Source organism: Stegostoma tigrinum, chromosome 12 (assembly GCF_030684315.1).
Source record: "Stegostoma tigrinum isolate sSteTig4 chromosome 12, sSteTig4.hap1, whole genome shotgun sequence".
In the NCBI taxonomy this organism is placed as follows: domain Eukaryota; kingdom Metazoa; phylum Chordata; class Chondrichthyes; order Orectolobiformes; family Stegostomatidae; genus Stegostoma; species Stegostoma tigrinum.
Window position 1 is genome coordinate 31455741 of NC_081365.1, and position 27758 is coordinate 31483498.

A 27758-nucleotide genomic window follows, 5' to 3' on the forward strand; every position below is an offset into this window, starting at 1 on the left:
TTTAGAAAAGTACATGAATAAGAAGTGTTTGGAGGGATATGGGCCGAGCAGGGGCAGGTAAGACCGACTTAGTTTGGGGCTATGGTCGGCACGGACTGGTTGGACTATTTCTGTGCTGATTGGCTCTATGACTCAATAGCACATCCTTTAAAATTGAGATCTGTAGTTCTGTTTTCTCTCTTACTCTCATAAGTGATCAGCAACTTAAATAAAATGCTGGTATTGTCAAAGATCTGTCTCATCCCCAACAAAGCACTCAGATCCTGTGTGGGACCAACTGGCAGAGGTATTCAATGACATCTTCAACATCTCCCTCTGCAAGCCAAAGTCCCTACTTGCTTTAAGAAGACGACCATCATTCCCTTACTTAAGGAAACACATGCAGTGTGCCTTAATGACTACCGTCCAACAGCTGATTTCAATAATCACGAAATGCTTTGAGAGTCTAGTCATCGCCCACATCAACTCCAGCCTCCCAAACTGCCTTGATCCCCTACAGTTTACCGATCGACATAACTGGTCCACAGAGGATACCATGTCCCTAGCATTGTACTCATCCATGAATCATCTGACTCCTGTCAAATGTCAGACTCCTGTTCACTGAACACCATTACTGCCTCCAGACTGATCTCAAAACTGTGTGACCTTGGTCTTGGCTACACCCTCAAACTGGATGCTCAGCTTTCTGACCCATAGACTGCAATCAGCGAGGATAGGCAAGTGCACCCCCTCCACACTAACACTCAACACTGCTGCCCTGCAAGGATGCATCCTCAGCCCCCTACTATACTCCTTGTACAACTAGCGTTCCAAACAAATGCTTTCTACAAGTTCACTAACGACACCATTGTAGCAGGATGGATATCAAACGAGTCAAAATACAGAAGGGAAATATGGTGTGGTGAAATGAAAGCACAGTCTCAATGTCTGCAAAACAAAAGAACTGATCATTGACTTCAGAAAGAAAGGAGGAGTACTTGCTGCGATCTACATCAACAGAAACAAAATTGAGGGAGTGAAGAGCATCAAGTTCCTCGAAGTGATGATAACTGATGACCTGCCCTGGACTTCCCACATAAATGCGATAGTCAAGAAGGCACAACAACAGCTCTTCTTCCTCAGGCAACTCAGGAAATTTTGCATGTCCATAAGGTTCCTCACCAACTTCTACAGATGCACCACTGAAAGCATACTGTCTGGGTGCATAACGGCCTGGGTATGGCAACTGCTCTGTCCAGGACCGTTTGAAACTACAGAAAGTGGCGCGCACAGCCCATACCATCATGGAAGCCAACCTTACATCCATGGATTACATTTACACAGCTCAATGCTGCACAAGGCAGCTTACTTCAAAGACGCATCGCACCCTGGTAATGAGTTCCTACAACTTCCACCCTCAGGCAGAAGATACAGAAGCCTGAACACATGCACCAGCAGGTTCAGGAACAGTTTCTTTCCGGCCATTATCAAACTGTTGAATGGATTTTAGCCTCAAATAATGTATCCTGCAATGTAACGTGCATGTCTCTTAAGTCTTTTTGATCGGTACATCCTTTGCTTGATGTGATTTGCCTGCACCGTTCATAAACAAAGTTTTTCTCTTTATTGTCATTTGTACCGAAACACAATCAATCAAGTGCAGAATCAAATTGAAAGAAATTTTTTGGTGAAAAAATTTTAAAATTTGCACAGAATCTTATGAAAAGATTAATGAATCATTAAGGGTATTAATTCAAAATGGTTAGCTAAGATTAAATGGATGATTGACAAAACACAGCAGAGATTTTAAAAAGCTTTAGCAGTGTTGTTCAAATCAGCCTATGTAGAAAATCAATTATTCCAATTTCTTTATCCCACGATTTTTCTCACATTCTCCACATCGAAGACCTGTTGCCAATGCTAGCAAACTTCTCTGTTGACAACAAGGTGTAGAGCTGGATGAACATAGCGGGTCAAGCAATATCACAGGAGTAGGAAAGCTGACCTTTTGGGCTTAGACCCTTCACCAGAAAGGGTCTAAGCCCAAAACGTCAGCTTTCCTACTCCTCTGATGCTGCCTGGCGTGCTGTGTTCATCCAGCTCTACACCTTGTTATCTCAGATTCTCCAGCATCTGCAGTTCCTACTATCTCTGAAACTTCTCTGTTGACTAATTTAAGAACCTGAGGAGATCATAAATTGAAATAAAATCAATGTATTCCTCCAAGCTGGAGATCACGGAGAATAATTGTGTATAACAAACTGAAGGCAACTCTCGGCTGGCCCCACAAAGATATGAGCTATTTACAACAAGCAAAATAAAAGAATCTCTGCCAAAAGCACTGTGAGAACTCCAGTATATATCCTTTGAAATGGACCTCAGTACATTACATTATAATAACAATAACACATCACAGTCATTTCACAAAAGTAACTGACAAGAAGATTCCAAGGCATGGCCCGAGATGTCCACTAACTATACTGTAGATGTGAACAATATGTTTCATGTATCATTTGACCACAAATAATAATGTTACCCTATCCACAAAAAAAGGTGTGGAGTTTACAAACCTGTACTGTTCAATTTTTTTGCCGAATCGTTGAAGCAACAACGCTTTTAGACTAATACAAGTGGCTTTCAGGGCTCCCTATGATAGCTGAAGGGGAGCACGATTAAGGCCCAAAACCCTTTCCCCTTTCACTACATTAATCATTGTACTGTAATGTGTTTTCTTGCCATTTCTCTTATTCTTCTTTCCTTCTCTCGAAAATCATTTTCACTCGCATCATCCTCCCTTAATAATTCTTACCTCAAAGTGGCAATTTAATCCATTTTGCTTTTCCTTCCTAGATATTACTGATTTCCCTTTCTATTTCCTGACTGTTAAATATGCATCCACTTATAACAATCCTTTTGCATGAAAATTGTTCACCATGCCATCACTTTATTAAATTCTTTTATAATCTTGAAAATTTACAGATCATCTATGTTCATTTTGCACTACACAGACCAATAAATCAGGTACCCAATTAAATTTTGACTAATTTGCAAATTGGCAGGGAATATGGCAGCTTGCAGTTAAGTATTATCACTGCATAGGAGTGCAAATTGCAAGTTGCTTCATTAATTGTCAGTTTTACAGTGATTTATTTTGGAAAACTACTTTGGCACATTTGTATTAAAAACAGTTTCTTTTAAAATTTTACATAAAAAATACCACATCTTTAAAAGATTCCTTTTATATGTAATCCATTCATAAGTCAAAAGTGACTGCAGGGCATAAATTGGGCCTAAAGGATTGCAAATCATACAATGAATATTTAAAAGTAATTTAAACATTGTTGAATAGCGAGGAAGCACTCGTTTAATTGTTCTGTCTCAATCTATATCAGTCTAAACATGACGGAAAAAGTACTGAAAATTGATCAGGATTAACCAATTCCTAACCTATTTTCTGGCTTTCACGTTGGCAATGACGTTTTGGTTGCCCAATATCTTTTCTGTGATTTAAGTGGCCAGCATTAACCTTATTCAACTTAAAAGGTGGTCACCACCAGAGAAATCAGTAAAAAAAAATCCTTCAATTTACACTCTAGCCCTTTGCCAATACAATCAAGTTAAAGTAAGTGACTCAAAAGATACAACTATATACATTCAGAAAGCAAAAACATTTATTAATTTAGGACCCGTACAGTTTTCGGGAAGACTTGTAGCTTGGATGGTGGATGAGGTTGTAGGTATGCTAATCAAACTGGTGGGTTTGGTTGCAAACGTTTCGTCACCCTGCTAGGTAACATTGTCAGTCCACCTCCAGTGAAGCGTCGGTGTTCTGTCCCGCTTATTATTTATATGCCTCAGTCCTCTGGGGTGGTTGGTATTACTTCCGGAGATGCACTGACAATATTATCTAGTAAGGTGACGAAACAATTGCAACCAAACACACCAGCTGGGAGAGCACATCCACAACCTGATTTAGGTCCATTGTCATGTCATATTACTTTAGTATTTTCAAATTTCAACATGTTCATAAATTTGTTTTCAACTCTTTACAAGTTATAATTTTCTTAAAATTGAATAACTGTTTACAAATCAACTAAATGATAAGTGTACTAATGTGACACTCACAGTAGTGGGAGTAGGAATAGGTCATTCAGTTCCTTGAGCTTATTTCACCACTAAATTAGATCATGGCTAATCATTATTTAAAACTAGCTTTCTGCTTTGCTTATTAGCCTTGTCCAACAAAAATCTAAATTTTCTAAAGACTGATCCTCAGTAGCCTTTTCAAGAAGAATTCTAGACTGCCCTCACCGTTTACATGGAGTGCTTCCTGTCATCACCCTCGTATGGGCTAGGTCTACTTATGAGGCATGTCCTGTTTCTGGAGTGGAACACAAGAAGAAACTCCTGTGTCCTCACTTATCAAATTCTTTAATCGTCCTGAATCCTCGAATAGAATACTCCTTTACCATTTATACACAAGGAAATATGCGCTTAGCCTATACAATCTGTCTGCATCATTCAACACATTAGTTCCAGTAAGTTTCTGTTCATTTGTTCTACACAATCTTCTTTTCCCATAGATGCTTGATTTCAACTTGCCGTTAGCCAGAAGTCTCAAAATCTCCAAAATCAATTATTTTTTCCTGAACTGCAGTGCATGAAATAGAATGCAGCATTCCAAATGTGATCAGAACAGAATTCTACATGATCGTAGTATAACGTTCACTTCTTTGTATCCTAGAAACTCCTCTCCCACTCTCATAAATATGACGTTTCATAATCTTAATAATTAGTTATTTTTTGAATCCGTCCATTAGTTTTTGATGGAGATATATATTTTGGACCTCTAAACCTCTCTGCTTCTTCACATTTAGTAGCTTTTTGCAATAGAAAAGTATTCACTGGGTCAAAAATGGATAAATTTACACTTTCTCACACCACTCCATTTTATTCCTTACATTCCAAGAACCTTACACCTGGAACTTATGGCTTAGACATTCATACCATGTGCAGAATTGATATTACAACAAACTTTTTATTAACCAGTATCTGAGTCCAGGAGTGTGCCAGTTGATCATAATATTCCGAGTAATCAAGAGGTCCACATAATCAATGCAAAAGCACACACTAAGTAATAGAAATGTAATGCAGGAGGTGCACATACTGCTATTATACTTTAATTACAGAATAAATGACTTTTAAAAAATGCAGCTTTGCCTTAAATAAAACGTAATGGCAGACAGTCTTCCGCAACTGACTACATGGACATTCCAGAGATTGCAATGATACAGTAAACTTCTGGTATTTGAGGTATATAATTTTTGTCACTTTATTGAGTATGCTGGTTCATAACATGCAAGTTAAAGCAAAGTTTGTTATACATTTTGTCTCAACTATTCTCTCATCCTGTTAGCTATAAAATAAAACAAAACAAGTCAAAAATACTAACATTCATAAAAACTTAATTACAAGGGCTCTGTTCCAGTCCTTACCTTTGCACTGTCGTGGGATAATTCTTGGCGCCTGCCTGGTTTTCGTGGTTCTGCTACATGCCAGTTCTGTCTGCCATTCAAGTTAGTCAGTGCTACATGGCCAGATTTAGGAGATCGATCACCACCAGATCGGCAGTCTGTCGATGTGGTAGGACCATGATCCCTGAGACACCAGGTTTCATGTGTCATATGCTGGTCTTTTAAAGAAATATTTTCAGAATGATGTAGCAAACGTGCGGCCCTGCTTTCTGGCGGAATAGGAGGTGGTCTCTCAGGTGGAAGAGGAGGTTCTCTGAGGGGAGGTGGTGGTGCTGGGAGAGGCTTGTCTTGTTTTCGAACCATGCATGGAGATGACTGATTTTAAAAAAGAAAACTATTTCAGATTAATCTTATAAGATAAAAACTATGATAAACAAATATGAAAGGTACAAAATTAATTCAATAGCATCTGGACCACAGTATTCCACAATTTGTTGATAACAAATATAACAATTTACTTTCTTTCTGGTGATAAGGTTACAAAAACATTTATGAAGTCTAATTAATAGCATTTTCCAGTATCACTCTTTTGAAAGATACATTAAAGGAGCAGCATGCTAAACATCAAAAATAGCAGGCCATGAGGAAAGATAACTAATGTTACATTCAACAAGTCAAAAGTTCTCTAGTCCTACCAGAACCATCCAAGAATGGTTGTAAATAACCAGGAAAATAAGGAAGAGTTCCAAGCTAGGATGGAGGGCAACCTGTGGTGTTTCAATTTGTGTGTGGCCTTTTTTCTTCTAGATTGCAACGGGTGCAGACTTGAATGGTTCTGTGAAAGGGCCTTGGTGTGTTACTGCAGTGCATCTTGCAGATGATACACATTGCAGAAAGCAGTGGTGAATCAGGTGAACATTTCAAGTGATGGATGGGCTGTTGGCAAAGCAGATGGCTTTGTCTTGGAGAATGTTGAGCTTCTTGAGTGTTGTTAGAACTGCATTTGTTCATACAAGCAATGCATCACATTATTGAAGTGCGCCTTGAAGATGATGGACAGGCTTTATGGAATCAGGAAGTGAGTTACGTGCTGCAGAATTCTCAGCCTCTGTTCTGCTACTGTATCACAAAACCTGTGAGTGGTCCAGGGTGTCACTGTCTTCTTATGCATAATCTAAAATATCTTACTTCACCCCCAAAAATGGAGAGTTCTCAGGTGACTGAAGAAACCAACACATGACCCACAATCCCTGTCTCAGATTGGGCATTTAATGGTTGGGGTATGGGATGACGAAGTTACCTCATGCTCCTTTTCCCATCAATGCTTGATTTTAACTTGCTATTAGCTAGGAGTCTCAAAATGTATAGATCCTTCTCAGGCGCTGTCCCTCCACTTTAGTTGGTCTTGGGCTGGGGTTTCCCACATGTTGATTGGAATGTTAAACTTTCCCAAAAGAGGCTTTGAGAGTGTTCTTGAAACATTTCCTGCTTTCCTGGGGCTCACTTACCATACATATAGAGTGTTTACTTTGGGAGTTTCATGTCAGACATGTGGCCCACCAAGCAGAGCTGGTGAGTGTGGTCAATGCTACAATGCTGGGGATTTGGCCTGAGTGAGCAGGCTGACATTGCTATGCCGCTGCTACTAATACTCCAGGTACATTTCTTCGGTTGTGGGGTCAGTAACCTTTAAGTTTTGATAATCGGAATTCAGCAATTGTAATGTTTTGAACATGAAGGAGAAATAGTTATAACCTCTCACGTTGGAAATGGTAATTGCCTAGCACCTGTGTGACAGAAATGTTGCTTGTCACTTATCAGTCCATGTCTGACTGTTATTCAGATCTTGTGGGCACAGATTGCTGCAGTCCATGAAAAACTGCAAAAGGGTACTGGTACTATGGAATCATCAGCAAACATCCCAATTCTGATCGCAAGTCAGCAGGAAGTTCAATAATGAAGTAGCCAAAGGTCCTGCATGAGTGTGAACTCCTCTGAAAGAAAATCTTCAAGATGTTCGGGTTCAGGTGATATCCAGTAGTCAGCATTCGCCCCATGTAATTGAAAAGTAATAACAATCTCATTCCCCTGACCTTCAATGATGAATCAGCATCAAATCGATTCTCATTCACCTTCTAGGACACCAGTAACTACAATATATATCAACCAACTATATCAACTCTGTGAAACTAGGTAATAGACAGGTCCTCTGCAACAACTGGTCCATCTCTTGTTGTCCCAAAGATTCCTTCTCACATATAAATGCAATGGACTACTCTCTGACAGCCAAGATGGCATAAATGTAACAACGTTCAAGAAGCTCAATTTTGTCTGAGCAATGTGTTTAATTTGTGCAGTGATTCATTAGAGTTTGCCTAGACAATGCCTTCCTCCTATAAAACCATATAGCCAAGAGGTACAACCGCAGCAATGTCATGCAAACATTATTATCTCCAAATTCCCCTTCACGTTATGCACTAATCTAATTTGAACATTTAGAGTTATCCCTTCACTGTTGCAGGCCAAAATCCTTGAATGGACCAACACCGATAGCAGCAGCACCAAGGCAGTTACAGTAGTTCAAGGAGGAAGCCAACCACTATCTTCTCGGGGAACGAGATGTGGACAATAAATCTCGTATCATCAACTTTGCGCATATTCCAAGAACAAGTATTTGTTTACAATAACTTAATAATCAACTAATACCAGTAAAATTCATAGCAATTTCTGAAGCCTTTTCTTCTTTTCCCCCTTTTACCTCCAATTTAAAATAAGCACCAAAAGATGTGTGCTACATAGTTCTATGCAGGTGTAAATATAAACAAGTATACTTTACACATAGAATTGCTTCTTTAATGAATTAATTATTTTATTAAAGCAGTCTGACTGAACAACAGGTACAAGGGGACAAAAGTGGCACAATTTCCAAACCCATAACCTCTACCACAAAGATCAAGGGCAGCACATATATGTAACACCATCAAGTACAAAATCCCCTCTAAGCCACACACCATTCTGACTTGGAATTGTGCCACCATTCTTTTACTGTCACTAGGTCAAGAGCCTAGAAATCCCCTCCTAACAGTATTGTGGGTTTACTGTGACCCATGGACTGCAGTAGATTAAGACGACAGCTCACTGTCAGCTTCATGACGGAAACGGTGAGTAATAATCGTTGGCATAGACAGTGACAACCATAGGCCATGAATGAACAAAACAAAATTAAAACCAAGAGAAAAAAAACCATGGGACTAAACAATTCGTATCAGTGACTTTCATGCTAATTTTCCAAAAAATAATTTTAAATCCATAATGCCATTTGTCAAGAACTCCTTACAAGACATGGCTTCTGTATTTTATAATAGTTATTTACGGGTAAGTCATTCAATACCAGCGTTTTAATAATTTACCTTTGGTGAACCAGTTGGACTGGCACAAGGTGATCGAGCTACTCCTTTCTGAATGAGATCTAACCGAGGTGGCACTGGTGGGAGGTTAAGGTGTTGAATTTGGTTTGGGTCTGGAGCTGCTTTGCGGCGCTGTGCAATGGGCGAAGAGTTTGGCGACGACACTGGTGATACCTGCCTGTCTGTACACTGTAAAGACCAAACAAGATTATGAGACAATAAATGCTCCATATCGGTGAACTTCAAAAAGCACAGTTAACAGGACAACATTTAGCCAAGTTTTTCAAATAGATAACATACACACGCTACCAGGTATTTGACAGCAGTGCTTGTTCAGAAAACAATTCTAAATTAAAGTTTGTTAAGATCCCAAATGATGTTAATACTGGAGAAATCAGAACCCCAAGGGAAACTGCTTGTTAGATGCTACTTTTGTTTTTCTTTAACTGTGGACATCAGTTATTAAAGACACTCCTAAGCGGCTGCCAGTGTACTTTTATCTTAACGAGCTAAAGTTTATTAAAAGAGAAAAGCATGACCTCGACAAAAGGCTGGAAAGATTTCATTACAAATGCCAGAAATAAAATCAAATGCATATTATTCTTTTTTTTAAATCCCAGCAATATCCTCACAAACATTCAAACTTCAGCAGTCACCACTATCTCCACACTAAAGCTTCTTTCTCAGGTTGACACAGCTGTGATCCCACCAACCTCTGCATCCAACATATATTCTCCACCACTTCTGCCACCCACAATCCGACCCCACAACCAAGAAGATATTTCCTCCTCACCCCTATCTGTCTTTCGCAGGGACTGCATACTCTGCAACTCCCTTGTCCACTCCACTCTCTCCACTAACCTCACCGCATTTGCTCCTCCACCACATTCCCCTTCACCTCCATCCAAGACCCAGAGCATATGTTTCATATCCAACAGTGGTTCACTTGTACAACCTCAAACCTGATCATTCCGTTGCTCCAGACATCAATGAGACCAAGCGCAGACTCAGGTAACATTTTGTGAAGCATCTGTGTGTTGTATGCAACAAACGACAATACCTTCCGCTCACCAACCATTTTAACTATCCCTCCCTGTCTCTGACTCCAGCATCTGCAGTTTTTGCTATCTAACAGTTTTCATCTGCCAACTTTCTGGACATTCAATAAATGCTATTTCCCTCCACTGATATCGCTCCCACAGACATCTGAAACAAACTTCAAGTTAAACTTCAACTTCAGAACAAACGCAACTTCCAATAATTTAGTTCCCATTTGTTTTCTTACTGACTAGTTATTAAACTGCAACATTTCAGCCTTTATTCTTTGACACCCACAGATACAGGCTGACTGAATTTTAGACGGTGTGTCTATCTGCCTCACTGGATTGTCATTGATCAAAAACATAGAAAAGGTTAAGGAATAAAAACTATTAATCTCAAGATTTAAAAACTCATTAAAATGCATGTAAATAAAATAAGACTCCCTGGTGACAAGATCACATATGGTACTCTAGAAGTGAAATTAAAACCACGTTCTCCTCATCCTTAACATAAAAACTACTAAAATATAAATCAAAGTCAATATGGCTCTGAACAGGTTAGAATTCAACACAGATGGCAGCCATTTGTCCCAACACTCATGCCGGCTCCCCAGAAGAGCAGTCCAACTCCGTATCCCACCCCAACTTTTCTTCCCTGCAGCTATGTACATCAACAACTGACTTTTCAGAGTTTGCAAGGTATTTGATTCAACCAATCTTTCAAGCAGTGTGTTACCTCTGAATGAGCAAATTCCTCATTTCACTTCGTATGTCTAATTTTTAATTTTTTCCAATAAATTGCAAAAACCTGTGACCTCTACCAACCTAGATGTCAAAGAAAACAATTTTACCACATTTCCTCAATCAAAATCCCTCATGTTTTGAATACCTCCATTAGTTATTACCCTTAACTTAAGTCCTTCTTATCATCCTGGCTAACTCCCTCTCTAACATCGCTAAAACATTTCTGCTAGAAGTGCTCTCTAAATTATTATGTCCAGGAACGTATACAATACCCCACACAAAGGTACCAGAGATTTCTAACTGTATACGGTTTCTTCACCATCTTCTCAACTCACCTGGTTACTTCCAAAAGTTTTTGAATATTTACACCTAGGTTCCTCTGCTATTGCATCACCTTCAAATCATTAACACCTAGATTGTACTGGGAGAAGCATCATGGAAAGACAAAAAAGTATATTAGCCTCTCAGGTTCTCAACAAATGTTTCTGCCATAGGTCTGTCACTTTCATGAAATCTGCCATGTTAACTATTTACTATGTGGATAATAAATCAAGACAGAAAAGTTCAAAATTACATTTCTTATGCGCAGGTCAAGGGCATTTCTAGAAATAAAGAAAAGCAGAGGTCCTAATCCAAGGATCAACTGTATATTGCTCTCTGGTCAGAAAGACAAATCATTCACCACTACTCTCATTTATCCCTAACCCAATTACTAAATCACATTCAAACCACTTGCTTCTATTTTCTAATAAACAAATGTGTAATAAAGTACTTTATCAAATGCCTGTTGAAAATCACACATACAATATCCAGTGCACAACCTTCAATCCTTCAGTCACTTCTTTGAAATGTACAATCATGTTAGGCAAAAACGATTTGATTTTAACAATTCTGAGCTACCAATTCGCATTAAACCCTGAATCTCCAAGTGAAAGTTTATTTTGTCCCTGATAATCGTTTCTGATAGTCAAATGTCAGTGATGGGAAAACTATCTGTGACATTGGTAATCCTCAAAGCATGCCTCCAAAATTCAAAGAGGATTAGAAGATTCCATCCCTGCTTTTATCAGCAACAATGATGGTTTCTATCTAGCACAGATAGGTGACTTGTTAACTTTGACTTATACAGCCTCCTTTTATGATATTCCAAACTATCTCTATGACAGCCAACCCACTTACCCCATAGTCTGTTATTAACTTCACCTACTTTTGTGAAAACAAAAGCAAAATAATTGGTGCTTCAATCAGGCCCTCCACTGCCATTAAAAAAATCCTTTTTAAAATTAATACTAAGTTGAAGGCAATTCTAAATGCATAATATGAGAACTAGAAATTAATTATCTAAAAGGAGGACACTTGGAAACAGGAATTCATTCAGTAACTAAAATGAGTTGGACAGTGCCATCTAAGAACACCAATGTGAGATGGAGATTACTAAGCATTGCAGTCTTGAAAATTTTAACTTTTTTTTAAAATTCATGGTGCTTTGTCTTCTGTGAATTCCCTTATCTAATACTGATTAGTATTACGAATACTATATCAGTAATACTATTCCAGATCTAATAAGTTCAACAAACAAATCTTCACGTTACATTTTATGCTGTTACAAATTACTAAAGCAGCAAGGTTTTGAATATGATATAGAATGCATATACAATGGAGAGAAATGTTACCTCCTGTTCTTTTACGATAGCAATGACTATTGAAGATTTTACATACACAAGGCAACTGTTGATGAAGAATCCTCAAAATATTTATTTAGACAATCATCTCTACTATTTATGTCAAATACAGGAACTCCTTTACATGGAACATAGAACATTACAGCACAGTACAGGCCCTTCGGCCTTTGATGTTGTTGTCGACCTGTCATACCAACCTGAAGCCCATCTAACCTACATTGTTCCATGTACGTCCAAGATAATAAAATGTGAGGCTGGATGAACACAGCAGGCCAAGCAGCATCTCAGGAGCACAAAAGCTGACGTTTCGGGCCTAGACCCTTCATCAGAGAGCCCGAAACGTCAGCTTTTGTGCTCCTGAGATGCTGCTTGGCCTGCTGTGTTCATCCAGCCTCACATTTTATTATCTTGGAATTCTCCAGCATCTGCAGTTCCCATTATCCATGTACGTCCATATGCTTGCCTAATGATGACTTAAATTTAGATGAAATGTTTCTTTTGTGACAGTCGTATAATAAGCCAAAGCAAAAAAAGTAGTCTCAAATCTCTAAATTATCTTTTGCCTTGCCCAAATGACTATCTAAAAAGTTGAGTAGTTTATATAACCCACGACCTTATTTGCTATTTTTAACTGCAAGTGCATGTAACTATGATTCCCACAACAGTGGAAGATAAGTTAATATTACTCTGCAGCAATGTTTAGAAACACAGAAATATAGAAAATCGGAGTAGGCCATTCAGCTTTCTGAGCCTGTTCTGTATTTCAATTTGAACAGATATTCATATAATCCTAATCACCACCCCTGCTCCAGTTCTCCCCATAATCTTTGATCCCTTTAGTTCTAAGAACTATAACTCCTTCTTCAAAACGTTCAGTGTTTTGACCTCAACCACGTTCTGTGGCAGAGAAATCCACAGGCTCACCATTGACTGGGTAAAGAAATTTCTCCTCAACCCTAAATGGCCTACGCCATATCTTTAGGCTGTGACTCCTGATTCTGGACTCCCCAGTCATCAAGAACATTCTTTTTCAATTTATCCAATGAGAATTTTAAAGGCTTCAATGAGATCAGACCTTCATCTCTCCCCAGCCCCTATGCTTTTAAACTCCTGTCAATATAGTCCTAACTGATCCAGTCTCTCTTTGTATGTCAGTCTGGCCTTTCCAGGAATCAGCCTGGTAAATCTTCCATGCACTACCTACATTGCCAGAATATCGTTCACCAGATGAGAAGTGAGACCAAAACTGCAAACAATACAGCAGGTATGGTCTCACCAAGTCCCTGTACAATTGCAACAAGACATCCCTGTTCCTGTACTCAAATCCTCTCACTATTAAGTCTGACATACCATTGCCTTCCTCACCGCCTGTTGCGCTGCACTTGTATGCTTACTTTCAGCAACTGGTGCACAAGGACAACCAGGCATTGTTATACCTCCCCTGTTCCCAATTAATCATCATTCAGATACTAATCTGCCTTCTTGTTTTAGCTACAATCTCATCTATCCACATTATACTTTATCTATCATACATCTGCCCATTCATCCAGCTTGTCCAAATCACACTGGAGCATTTCTGCATTCAAGTCATAGCTTACCTTCACATACAGCCTGTGTCAGCAGCAAACTCAAAGATATCACTTCTAGTTCATTACATTAATATGTTACACCAATCTGCGACAAGGCATTTTGCTAACTTCTCCAATTACTGTTTCCCCAGTGACCATTCACTGGAGGACACAAATGGCACTGTAGTTAGTGTTAGAAGCACTAAATGTTGAGCAAGAATCCATTCCTAACAAAGGAAGGGGGAAATGTGTTGGTTTTACTCATTTTGTGTCTGAGAAATAGAAAAAACATTTGACAATATTTCATAACATTCAAGATGGCAAAAACCATCATGCAGAATTTTATGCATTTTTGAGATTTAAATGAAATTTCAAGCTGTAATATTATACTGCTATCAGCACTTGAGGCAAGATCCATCACTAAATAAAATTATATGCAGTCTATTCACAGGAGATTGAAAGCTCAAACAGTGAATAAATGTTGCCTAACACTTGCATGGCTCCTGCTATACAGGGTACATGTTCAACTTCAGCAGCAGAAAGAAAACACAACTATGGAAATATTCAATATCTAATACACAACTTTCAAAAGATTAAAGTCAATACTGTTGCCATAATAGTTTCAAGTAACACAAAACTCGTACAACTTGCAAAATTTCTACGAGGCAAATAATATTCGGCTGTAATTTTTTTTCTATCATATCTTTGTTGAGATATTTTATTAGATGCAAAATATAAGATCCAATGAAAAGATTTCAGTTATTTTTAATCAGAAATGTCTTCTTTGCACAACAATTTGCAAAGGTAAAGCACGCTGTCATTTCTCAAAAAGCACTACCAAGCAGAAACACTGATTGTTTTAAATCTGATCAATCAAAATAGAATTAGTGTCACGTGTCAGACCCTTTATGTAGTAATTAGTACAAGAAATTTACATAAAAAGTTCACTGAACGTTTTTGTCGTAGTCATCATGAATTTTACAATTCACAGGAGATTGAAAGCTCAAACGGTTAATAAAGGTTGCCTAATACTTGCATGGCTCCTGCTACACATGGTACATGTTCAACTTCAGCAGCAGAAAGAAAACACAACCATGGAAAAACAGAATGTGTTGGTCATTAAATTGCAAGCTTTTTTAAATGACACATGAGAATGAAACTAACAAACTATTACATGATTGTTTAGATTGAGCTTTGGTGTCTTGAAAACAATTCTATTACACTGAACAAGCCTAAGAACAAAGAAGCCTAAAGCACAGGAACAGGCCCTTCGGCCCTCCAAGCCTGCGCCGATCAAGATCCTCTGTCTAACCTGTCATCTATTTTCTAACGGTCTCTGTCCATTTGCTCCCTGCACATCCATGTACCTGTCCAAATATATCTTAAAAAGACGCTAATGTGTCTGTGTCTACCACCTCCGCTGGCAACGCATTCCAGGCACCCACCACCCTCTGTGTAAAGAACTTGCCACACATATCTCCCTTAAACTTTCCTCCTCTCACTTTGAACTCATGACCCCTAATAATTGAGCCCCCCACTCTGGGGAAAAAGGTTTTTTGCTATCCACCCTGTCTATACCCCTCATGATTTTGTAGACCTCAATCAGGTCTCCCCTCAATCTTCGTCTTTCCAATGAAAATAATCCTAATCTACACAACCTCTCTTCATAGCTGGCACCCTCCATACCAGGCAACATCCCGGTGAATCTCCTCTGCACCCTAAGTTTGTAATGTTAGCCATTAAATGTGACCAAAGTACACACCAATTTAATATTGTGGTTACGTAAATTTTAACATTGATCACGATCTGTGAAACTCATGTGATAACGGTCTTATAACAGAAATTATCACTGGCTCGAGGGATCAATTTGTTTCTTTCTTTAATAACCACAGTTGATTGTGATTCTATACAAAGCTAATGGAAGGAGCTTCAAAATTGCCTTAACCTAGAGAGAATGATGCTGTTCTTATTACTCGTCTTATTGAGGATCTCTATAAACAACCCTGTAGTTCGGGCAAAAGGAAATTCTTTGTTATGGATACCCAGAATGAAAAAAAAAGTCACAGTAAGTGATAGCAAAAATTTTGGAAGTTTAATTGATTTCTATGGACTATAGTAACCATGGAATACAATGAGGAAAAGGAGGAAAACATCAGAAAGAGCAAACAGTACTGCAGCAGCAATATGGTGCACCATTCATTGGGAGAACAGGAAACTATCTTCCTACAAATATCTGAATTGAGACACAGTATACAGCCACAGATGGGAGCACATTATAAAGGTATGCAACAAAAATAGTCCAGGCAGTAGCCCATGAAGACTACAGTAAACTCATGCACAATTATGCAAATTTTGGTAGTGGTAAGAGGAGGACCGGCTAAATTAGAAGGGAGGACAGCTGGAAGGAAACACATGTGACAGGCCTGGGTGTGTGCCATGAAGTTAAACAGAGGAAGAGCCCAGTGTGGAGTGAATAATTTACCTGCAAAGAAAGAAAGATGGGAATGAGGACCTATCCTTTAGTCAAGATTATTACATGGCTATCGTCTACTAATTTCTAATAGTACAGACTCAGTGGTACACTGTCATATTTTTATATATCCCCATATAAACGCAAGACTCTTCATGAATACAAAAGGTACAAAAGATGAAGCCACATGGAATCAGGGGTGAACTGGCAAGATGGATGCAGAACTGGCTTCATCATAGGAGACAGAGGAAAGCGGTGGAATGTTGCTTTTCAGAATGGAGGGCTGTGACCAGTGGTGTTCCACAAGGATCAGTGATGGGACCTCTGCTATTCGCAATCTATTTAAATGACTTGGAGGAAAACGCAGCTGGTCTAATTGGTAAGTTCGCAGGTGATACAAAGATTGATGGAGTTGGGGATAGTGAGGAGGTTTGCCAGAGGATACAGCAGAATATCAGTTAGAGGTATGGACAAAAAAATGGCAGATGAAGTTTAATCTGGGCAAATGTGAGCTGATGCATTTTGGAAGGTCAAGTTCAGGCGGAAATTATACAGTGAATGCAGAATCCTTTAGGAATGTGGTATGCAGAAAAATCTGGGTGTGCAGGCCCACAGATCACTGAAGGTGGCAGCATAGGTAGATGAGGTAGTAACAAAAGGCCTATTGCATGCTTGCCATCATTGGAATGGGCATTGAGTAGAAGGATAGACAAGTTATGCTACAGCTTTATAGAACTTTAGTCAGGCCACACATGGAATACTGTGTACAGTTCTACTCACCCTATTAAAAGGAGGATGTGAATGCTTTGGAGAAGATACAGAAAAGGTTGACCAAGATGTTACCTGGTATGGGGGATATTGGCTATGAAGAACGGTTGGATAGACTGAGCTTGTTTTCACTGGAACGTGTGAGGTTGAGGGATGAACTGAGAGAAGTTTAAAAAGATTGTGAATGGCACAGACATAGTGGAAAGTATGAGGCTTTTTCTCCTCCCACCCCCCAAGAATGGAGGGGCGCATTACTCGGGAACAGAAGTTCAAGTTGCGAGGGGGCAAGTTTAAAAGTGTTGCTCAAGCCATGTTTTTCACACAAAGGGTGGTGACTGCCTGAAACGCGCTGCCAGAAGTGGTGGTGGAAGATGACCCAATTGCAGCATTCAAAAAGCTCCTGGGCAAATAGATGAATAGAAAGGGAATAGAGGGATACAGATCCTGCAAGTGAAGACAGTTTTAATCTGTAGGGGCAGAATGTGTCAGCGCAGGCTTGGAGAGTCAAAGGACCTGTTCCTATGCTGTATTGTTCTCTGTTCTAACTAAAGATGGAAGACGATTTTTAATTTTCCTCTCTTCAACAGCCAAATAATTGTGCACATTTCAGCAAATTAAGAAAACAAAGCAGCAAATTAAGAAACTGATCATTGGAAACATTACTACTCATGTCAGCAATAAATGAGCAAAACTGAATGTACCTTACAGTACAGCAGTAGCTTACTGGGCAGTTATCTGGTTGCAGCTAAGCCACAGTATCAGCTGACATTTTCTTACCACTTTGCAGCAGGAAACCACCATTGAAGTCATGAAATACCGTCAATATATTTTAAATCTCATGCCCAACATGTTAATATATCAAACATAACTACTATTCAGAAAATCTGATTCGTTTTTTTATCTATTTTGACCAACCTTTCTAAACGAAGCTAGTTTGTTCATAACTAGTGAGTCATCACGATCATCATCATCATCCAGGCTGTCAAGGCAGAATTTGGCTCCATCATCTCTTGGATCAAAAGGATCAACAATAATCGGTTCGGTACCTTTGATTTCACAACGGCAAAATGGGCATCCCTGTCCATCAGATTCCTATAGAGAAAATAAATCTCATATTACATAAAAGCAATGATAAGGCTACTTTTTTAGGTCATAGTAAACTGGAAGGAGGTTTTCAGCATATAATTAAAATCTATTTCACCACAAAGATTAATGTAAATTCCAAGAAGCTAAAATCATCTGCCTGTTGAACTTATTTTGTTTCTCATCTGAAGCGTAAAGCTCATTAATCGCAACAAATAAAATATAGTACAAAACATGGAAGTTTTGTTTCAAAATTTTTCATTACATTTGACTATTAAACTGAGTAAAATACACCGTGCCAAAATTATGAAGAACATATATGGACACTAAATGCACTCAGACTGCAACCTGAAATAAAGCTAATCAAAAGCAAATTCAACATCATCTGTACTTGTGAATTTACAGACATTCTAGACTCCCAATGTTTACTTTACTGGTCAGAAATGTGAATGATTGAAAGCAATGTATTACATTATGGATAAAACGTCGTAAATTGATTCTTCAAAAGGTTACAACTGGCACTATGATGGAGGGAACAATGAAATGTCTATGGCACAAAACTACTAACAGTCTTCTTCCACAATTGAAATGCAAAAGTATCTAAGATTGGCAGTCATTTACATCAATCATTCAAGGAATTTGATGCTCAGATTGATACAAAAAAGCAGAATGGTTATGGTACAAAATAGTTTACAACAATGCAGAAACCAAGTTTTTCTTTCTGACAGGGAAGGATATCAAATCTTTAAGCATCACCTAGGAATTAATCAACTAAAAGGAGAATTATTATTGAGCAAGAATGAACAAAAGCATGGGCCTTAATACTTACAGGGAAAACATGAAGGAACATACAAGCGCAATAAATCTGGCAAAGTCAGAGATACGGAGATTGTGTCAAAGTTAACACAGGATCCCAGTATAATGGATAGTGAAGGGAAGTGGGAGGAAAGAAGCCAGAATTGGCAGAGCAAAACCCAAATTCCAAGGGAAACACTCTACTTTCCCACTCAATTGTTCACAATAAATTAATAGCACTTACTAAAAACTCCTATCTAGTATCTATCTACTAAAAAACATTCGTAGCAAGGTTGTATTTAATAAAAAGTTGGTAAATGTTTAACATAGGAGTGAGGAATTCTATTCTGCAATGAATTGTTACCAAAATCTTAAGGAAATTTGGAAAGTTCAAGCACTCCTCAATTTAAATTCGAGACTTCAAAGACACTAGATTTCTTTGTAAACTAAAGTTAGATATAAATCAATTACTGTGAGGGATCACACTTCCCTACTTAAGTGGAAACATAACATTTTAGTGTGACAAAGCTTCCTGTAGGTTATGTTTGTGTTTTCAATTTGCTTTGATTTTAAATCTATCACAGATTTTCTTTTGTCTGCCATGGAATTCCCCAGCTGTGGGAGAATTTCTCTGTTTCATCCAAAAAAAAATGGGTCCCTCAACACAACGTTTCAGTTCATTCAAGAAGTTCAAGAAAGGAGGCAGCACTTGGGCACCTTGTTTTATCTTCCAATATGGTATTCAGATTCTAAGGTTCATTGATAGTCCTCTTGAATGTTATAAAATTAAATGAAATGGGCAGAAAATCACTGCACTCAGCCACATACCTGCCACGCTGTCAGACAAGAAGTGCACATTAAGTGACCACAGGGCTCAATCTTCACATCCTTATCATTCTCAGCACAGATTTTACACAACTGAAATGTGGAGCCCATCTCACAATACAGCTCGTATTGTTCCTAGATTGAAAATTATATTTTACTCTTGATGCATTTACAAAATAAACCAGTTAGCATCATCCACATACATTTTCAGAAAACAAAACAAAGTCAAAGTCAAAAGGTTGCCCTCTAGCCTATTCTTCTACTCAAGCTGCTCTGTAACCAAGTGAACCAAAAGATAGAACAGGCATGGCCGAGTATGCCATACAATCCTGTCCCTCCTCCTTTATTTGTACAAAAGCTTCACTTAAGTTTTCTGAAGTCATTAGCAAGTCCCTCAAGTTTGATCAAGTGCTTTTGTTACATAAAGGATCTGGATGTGAGTTTGCTCGCTGAGCTGGAAGGTTCGTTTTCAGACGTTTCGTCACCATACTAGGTAACATCATCAGTGAGCAACAAACTGCCATTCCTAGATGTCACAGTAGAGCGAACAGTCAATGGGGAACTTCAAACCAGCGTCTACAGGAAAACAACACATACGGACCAAATACTGAACTACAGGAGCAACCATCCCAACACCCACAAACGAAGCTGCATTAGAACATTATTCCAACGAGCCATCACACACTGCAGCACAGAGGAACTACGCAGAGCAGAGGAAAATCACCTATACAGCGTATTCAAAAAGAATGGGTACCCTATGAACACAGTCCGCCGATTCCTCAGCAATAAACCCAAACTAACAGACAAAACGGGCTCAGAAACCATAGCCACACTCCCCTACATCAAAGACATTTCCAAAATGACTGCCAGACTACTCAGTCCTCTTGGCATCAGGGTAGCCCACAAACCCACCAACACACTAAAACAGCAGCTAATGAACTTAAAAGACCCTATACAGACAACAAATAAAACGAACGTCATCTACAAATACCTTGCAAGAACTGTGGCAAACACTACATTGGACAAACAGGCAGAAAGCTAGGCACCAGGACACATGAACATCAACTAGCCACAAAACGACATGACCCACTATCACTCTTATCCTTACATACAGATGAGGAAGGACAACACTTTGATTGGGACAACACATCCATCCTAGGACAAGCCAAACAGAGACACGCACGAGAATTCCTAGAAGCATGGCATTCCAACCGGAACTCCATCAACAAACACATTGGCTCCAAATCAATCTACCATCCCCTGAGAAAAAGAACAGGAAATGACATCGTCAACGCAGGAAATGACATCACCAACCCAAGGAAACCTAAACAGATAAATAGAAAGCGGGACATAACACCAGCGCTTCGTCGGAGGCTCAATGATGATGTTACCTAGTATGGTGACGAAACGTCTGAAAACGAACCTTCCAGCTCAGCAAGCAAACTCACATCCAGAACCTCAACCTGAGCTACAAATCTTCTCAAAACTCGCTACATAAAAGGATAAAATTATAGCAATCGGGTAATTTAGCTGAAATTAGATGCCACCTGAATCAATGCACAAATCCAGTACTGTCTGTGCACACAGTAGTTGCCTTCAGAAGGAAATTTACCTGCTAGCTTAATTGCTGCAGCTTTAAAGGCAAGTCACTTTTCTGAAAAACATCTGCCAGACTAGATAACAGCTGTGATTGTAAAGAAAGATCAGGGATGAAAAAAGATTAATCAGTGGCTAGCTATGACTTTCAAATGCAACATAGTTCAAGTATCTTTGGTGCTTCTGGTTCCACTACAACAAAAAGAACTTAAAATGTAGCAGTCACACAGTAGCATTCTTCAACATTCTCTTTGATGACTGCTGGTTTACAGTCGGGTGCATAAGGAAAGTGAAAACATTACAGGTAATACAAGCGATGGTTACTCGCAAAACAAATTTTGAGATGCAGGCTTAAGGATGACTATCACTATTATGCAATAGGCCTAATGACTGTTTCAGGCATTTACGCATATGTGGTAGCCTTTATTAATAATGACAAGGAGCACACTTCTGGCACAGTGACAATGGCTCCAGGCTGCCTACCATATTACAGGTGTTAAATTGTAATGATAAAATCCAATTCCTAGACTGCAAAGATCTAACCTAAATCCAGAATCAATTATCTTACCTGTGTGACTTTTATATGATCATGAGGTGTTGGTTCACACAATCCAGTAAGATCTGGATTGTAACTTCGTCCATCCGGGTATAAATAACTAAATAAAATGAAACATTCTTTACATATTTAGAACAATAAAATCATTATTAAGACAGTGAAACAGATTTCGAACTCAACTGCTTCAAAGTTAGTTTACCATCGATCAGAAATTGCGGTTACAAGAAATATAATGAAGAAACTTTATAAAGAAAAATCTGTTTTATCAAATACATACAATTCTTCTCGGCATCCATCTATGAGGGCTTGGAAGAGTGGTTTATTGTGCGGTATGGTCTGCAAGATGTTTCCCTCATTTGTGACATAACCAATGGCCCACTGTCCAAGCCGAGTGCAGCTGAGTCTAAAGATGTAGCTGGAGCACAAACAGAAAAAAAACTGAGTTTGCACATACAGGGCAAACCTCTTCCCTGAATCGATTTTTAAAAACTTCCACAAGACAATTAAACTAATAATCAAACACTGGAGTTAATCAGCATACATGTTAAAAAGCTACACAAAAAAAATTAACCCTGCTGTCTCATACTTTATAAAGGTATTTACCATTATTTTGAAAAATGATGGCCAAAACTGAAATTACTACTTGAGTAAGCCATCAATATGCAAATCATAGGCATTAAAAGAATTAGACAAATCATAGTGGATAAATTTCTTCAAACTTAGTAATGCTTTTCTGGCAACATGATTAACTTGCATGTCACAAGAAAAGGGGTTCAGACTTTTTTTAAATAAAGGGACAGTACTCAAGTTATTCAATATTAAATAATGAGAAAATGTAGCCGGCAGATACAGATTTCAATTATGTGCTCTTTATAAAATTATTTAGCAACAGTTTTAACATATAAAGTAACCAAACTTCCAATAAAACTACTAAAAATTAATCATCAGAAATCAGAATAGTGTCAAATTACATCCAAACTGCAGAACAATCTGATCTTAAATGATCAAAACAAAATTATGGAAATGTAATAAAGCACTTGAAGGTTCAGTATTGAGTTGTTGGAAGTGCATATTAGCTACATGTTTTAATTTGCGGATACTCTTGTATGTTACATTGCTGATAAAATCTGTGACACTGAAGGACAGATCTTAAACTGCTGATGAAAATAAACATATCTGTGTCTAAAACAGAGTAACTGAAATAAGCAATAAAGAGTACAGTAGTAGACTTCAGGAAAACATGGTTGGACTGGTAAAAGAGGCAAACGTATGGCAAATCAAATTTTATGTAGAGAAGTAGTGATACATTCTGGTGGGAGAAATTAGAATAGGTAATATAAAAGGGTACAATTTTTAAAAAGGTGTAATTACACCACGGCAGCTGTAATTTGCTTACAATCATCTTAAATCTGCTCATTACAACATTGAACATGGGCATATTCTTTGGCATGTAAGGTCATGATTACAGAAATGTAAGTCTTTATTTTTTATCATTCAATGATAATCTTAGGCAGGAAGCAAGTCTGATTTTTCTTTCTTTCTTGGCTGAATTAATACAAATTGAACAATTTCAATAAAAACACTGAAGATTTTTTCCAAATTTTCAATATTATCAACTGATAATTTAATTAATCAGTTGCATTAGATTTTTAAGAAACATGGTCCACATCACATGATGGATAAGATTGGATCACAATACCAAAACATCTTGCACAACATACATGATGAAATATGCAGAAGTTACTGTCCTGATAAGGAAAACTACATTAGTGACTGAAAGGTTGTAGATTATAATTTCTACAGGGACATACAAAAGGAAATTTATTCAGGCAGTCAAGAATTAATCTGGCAACACAGCACTTAAATGATTGTCAAAATACAAATTAGGGTCAAACATTAGCTAAAAAAATTCAAAGCTGTTAATCTTATGGCTACTAGAAACTCCAATAAGTGCTTTATGGCATTATTTCCATTGATATTAAGGAGATATTAAAAATGGATTTCTCAAAAGTTACACAATGGCTAACCAGCAGCAGCCACTTTGACATCAGAAAAGATTTACAAGAATGTTGCCAGGACTGGAAGATTTGAGCTAAAGGGACAGGCTGAATAAGCTGGGAACTCTTTTTTTCCCCTGGAGTGTCGGAGCCTACAGGGTGATCTTATAGAGGTTTACAAAATCATGAGGGGCATGGATAGGCTGTATAGCCAAGGTCTTTGTCTTGGATGGGGCAATCCAAAACTAGAGGGTAGAGGGTATAGGTTTAAGGTGAGAGGGGAAAGATGTCAAAAGGACCAAAGAGATAACGTTTTCATGCAAGTTCAAGTTGCGAGGGGGCAAGTTTAAAAGTGTTGCTCAAGCCATGTTTTTCACACAAAGGGTGGTGACTGCCTGAAACGCGCTGCCAGAAGTGGTGGTGGAAGACGACCCAATTGCAGCATTCAAAAAGCTCCTGGGCAAATAGATGAATAGAAAGGGAATAGAGGGATACAGATCCTGCAAGTGAAGACAGTTTTAATCTGTAGGGGCAGAATGTGTCAGCGCAGGCTTGGAGAGTCAAAGGACCTGTTCCTATGCTGTATTGTTCTCTGTTCTAACTAAAGATGGAAGACGATTTTTAATTTTCCTCTCTTCAACAGCCAAATAATTGTGCACATTTCAGCAAATTAAGAAAACAAAGCAGCAAATTAAGAAACTGATCTTTGGAAACATTACTACTCATGTCAGCAATAAATGAGCAAAACTGAATGTACCTTACAGTACAGCAGTAGCTTACTGGGCAGTTATCTGGTTGCAGCTAAGCCACAGTATCAGCTGACATTTTCTTACCACTTTTCAGCAGGAAACCACCACTGAAGTCATGAATTACCGAAGGTATGGAATGTACAAAAATATGGAACAAGCTGCTCATGGAAGTGGTGGAGGCTCATACAACTACAACAGTTAAAAGGCATCTGTATGGGTAGATGAATAGAGGTTTAGAGGGATATTGGTCAAATGCTGGAAAATGAGACACACCAGATTGGGATGTCTAGTCAGTGCATACGATTTGAAGCAAAAGGTCTGCTTCTGTGCTGTACAACTCTTATTTGACAGCTGTAAATGATTACAACTGAAAATGTTGGAAACATCACCCATGTGATGCACTCTGCAAGTAGTAACAAGACAATGGAATACTCAGAAATATTCAACTAATCAGGAAGCTCAGTGGAAGAGACTGATTTTGGGTGCATGTCCACTGATGTCTGAAATTAATTGGCTGGTTAAGGCAGCATATAGGATGGCTGCCATCATCTGTCCTAGCACAGATTATTCCAACGGGGATGCTGTGACAGAGTAGTTAAATAAAATCTGGTTTGACCAGAGATGGAGTACAGCATGCAATTCTGGTTAACAGACTGTAGGAAGAATGCAACTGCACTTGAGGTGCTGCAGAAAAAATTCACCAGGATGTTGTTTGGGTTAGGGCACGTGAACAGAGGCTGGACAGGTGTACAAGGTTGTCAGTGGCATGGACAGGGTGGATAGGAAGCAGCTGTTCCACTTCATTGAAGAATCAATAACAAGGGGACATAATTTTAAGATGAAGAAAAGCAAGGTTAGCGGAGATTCGAGGAAAATCTTTTTCATCCACAGGGTCATGAGAAACTGGAAAGCATTTGTCCGGGAGGCAGACGAGGCAGAACATCACAATGTTTAAGGCCAAATGCTGGAAAGTGAGATTCGTGTATATAGGTCATATGCGCTGCATGGCTGTGTCTATGAGGAGCGAGGCAGTTAACGAATCAGATCTGAAATGTTCGCACAACATAATTCTTCTCTATGGATGCTGCTTGATCTGCTGAATGTTAATATTTTTATTTCAGATCTCCAATATCTGCAGAATTTCATTCATGTGCGTTATCTGGTTAGGTGATTAACAGCAGCACCAACACTATAACTTAGCGACTAGTTTATATGCTGATGCATGGTTCTCCAGTTATCAACACCATTCCTAAAGATAAACCATCCAAGGCTTCATTGAGCTAACAGCACTCTGCCATAGAACACAAGGTTCCTCAGATATTGCATTGCTAAAAGCACACAGATAGCTCATGCGATAATATCTAAAAAATATTGATTAATTGAATCACACTTAAGAACCTCTTACAAAATAAGGAGTCTTAAAAAACACAAGCAATCCTTTTCTTTGTCTCTGTGTGAGAGTGGGGCACATGACAGAGAAGAGACAATCTTTATTCACAAATGTGGGAGAAAAAAAATTAGAGGTACGTTATTTGGAATGTAGTGTATCAGGTGCAGAAAGCCTGTTGTCTCAGACTCATGAAATGTGGTGTAGGAATGTAATACATGAACCTGCATAATAATACCAAGTCAGTATGAAATTGTATGGTTCCTGCACGTGTATAAACAATATTTTAACTAACAACAATTAATCTCTAAATCCAAAAGTTTCTGAATTAAAACTGCAAAGTGCAATCCTCACACAGAACACTTTGTTTCCTCAAGTTCATTATAAAATAGTACTAAGTAGTCTTAAAAGTCACTCATATTCTCTAATCAACTCACATTTTAGAAAGACATATTTATCTCTAAGTACTAATACAAACAACTATAATCTATGTGGTGGAAAGAACATTTGATCCTAAAATTAGTCTATTCATCAATAAGGATTTCTAACTATACAAAATGCACTAAACACAACTTCTAAAAGAAAAGCTACATACATTTATAGTTGAATAATCTTTTGTGTATGAATCTTCTCTCAGTACAAAGAATAATTTGAATGAGTTTTAAAAAAATAATACTCAAATTATGAGTCAGGAGCTCAGACAGTATAACTAGTGGCTCCTTCTGCTTTAGTTTAAAATGCTGATTTGACACACTCACTAGAATCAAAGTAGTATACTAAGTTACAAGTTTATATTGAGACCTTTTTAATGAGTAATGGACAATCCTACTAAATTATTAGGTATTACTTCATTAACTATTCAATCACACCTGTTTTCTATCACAATCATCTGGTAAAAGACCACAAGCAAAAATCTGATTAGGTAAATGTAAATAAACACAGGAAACAAATCTGCAATTGTAACCAAATCAAAGATGAAAAACTTAGGGAAAATGATTGATTGATGTTAAAATCCTGAGTCAATAAATTAAATGTAATTTAATCATTAAGTAAATTCATGAGAACTTCCTCCCAGAGTTTAAGGAAGTCTCTTGCCCATCCTTTCCGACAGGCCCAGATTTATGCACAACATTTTCATGGGTATGGCAGCACCTTATTATCCTACCAAGTAACTATTTTCTATATGGAATCAGCAACAAGATATTTGATTGTGAGGCATCTCAGCTCCACCTGGAATTGTCATCGAGCGGTATTCACTTATGCTTCCCTGGTGCAGAAGACTTCAACAAAGATCAAGCAAAACTCAAGGAGTATAGTTCAGAATTGAGATCTTCTCAATTCACTAACTTGAAAATGGTAACGTGCTGATAGCATAACTTTATTTAAAAATAAATTTTATTGACGCATTTGTCAGGTTACAAAGGGGCTGTGCTCCAAAAGCTAATGATTTCATATAAATTTGTTGGACCACAACCTGATGTCATGTGACTTCTGACTTCATCCATCCCAGTCCAACACCTCCACGTTACTGCTACATCATGTTGATGACTTCAGAAAGTGATTCAGCGAAACTATTTTCTGTGGCTGAATGATCCAGAATGAAAGGGCAGAACTTTAAACTTAGAGGTTTATTATTTC

At 38.3% G+C, this 27758-nt stretch overlaps 1 protein-coding gene across 3 annotated transcripts in view; it reads right to left on the reverse strand.

The window, feature by feature from the left end:
• Positions 1–27758, reverse strand: part of cblb (Cbl proto-oncogene B, E3 ubiquitin protein ligase) — a 160977-nt gene that overhangs the window by 33442 nt on the left and 99777 nt on the right. For all 3 annotated transcript variants that reach the window (XM_059650264.1, XM_059650262.1, XM_059650263.1), the window contains 6 exons: positions 22265–22402; positions 22000–22087; positions 19839–19970; positions 18048–18224; positions 8864–9049; positions 5475–5828 (listed from right to left, as the gene is read on the reverse strand). In XM_059650264.1, coding sequence (XP_059506247.1) covers positions 5475–5828; positions 8864–9049; positions 18048–18224; positions 19839–19970; positions 22000–22087; positions 22265–22402 — 1075 coding nt within the window. The remainder of the gene's footprint in view (positions 1–5474; positions 5829–8863; positions 9050–18047; positions 18225–19838; positions 19971–21999; positions 22088–22264; positions 22403–27758) is intronic.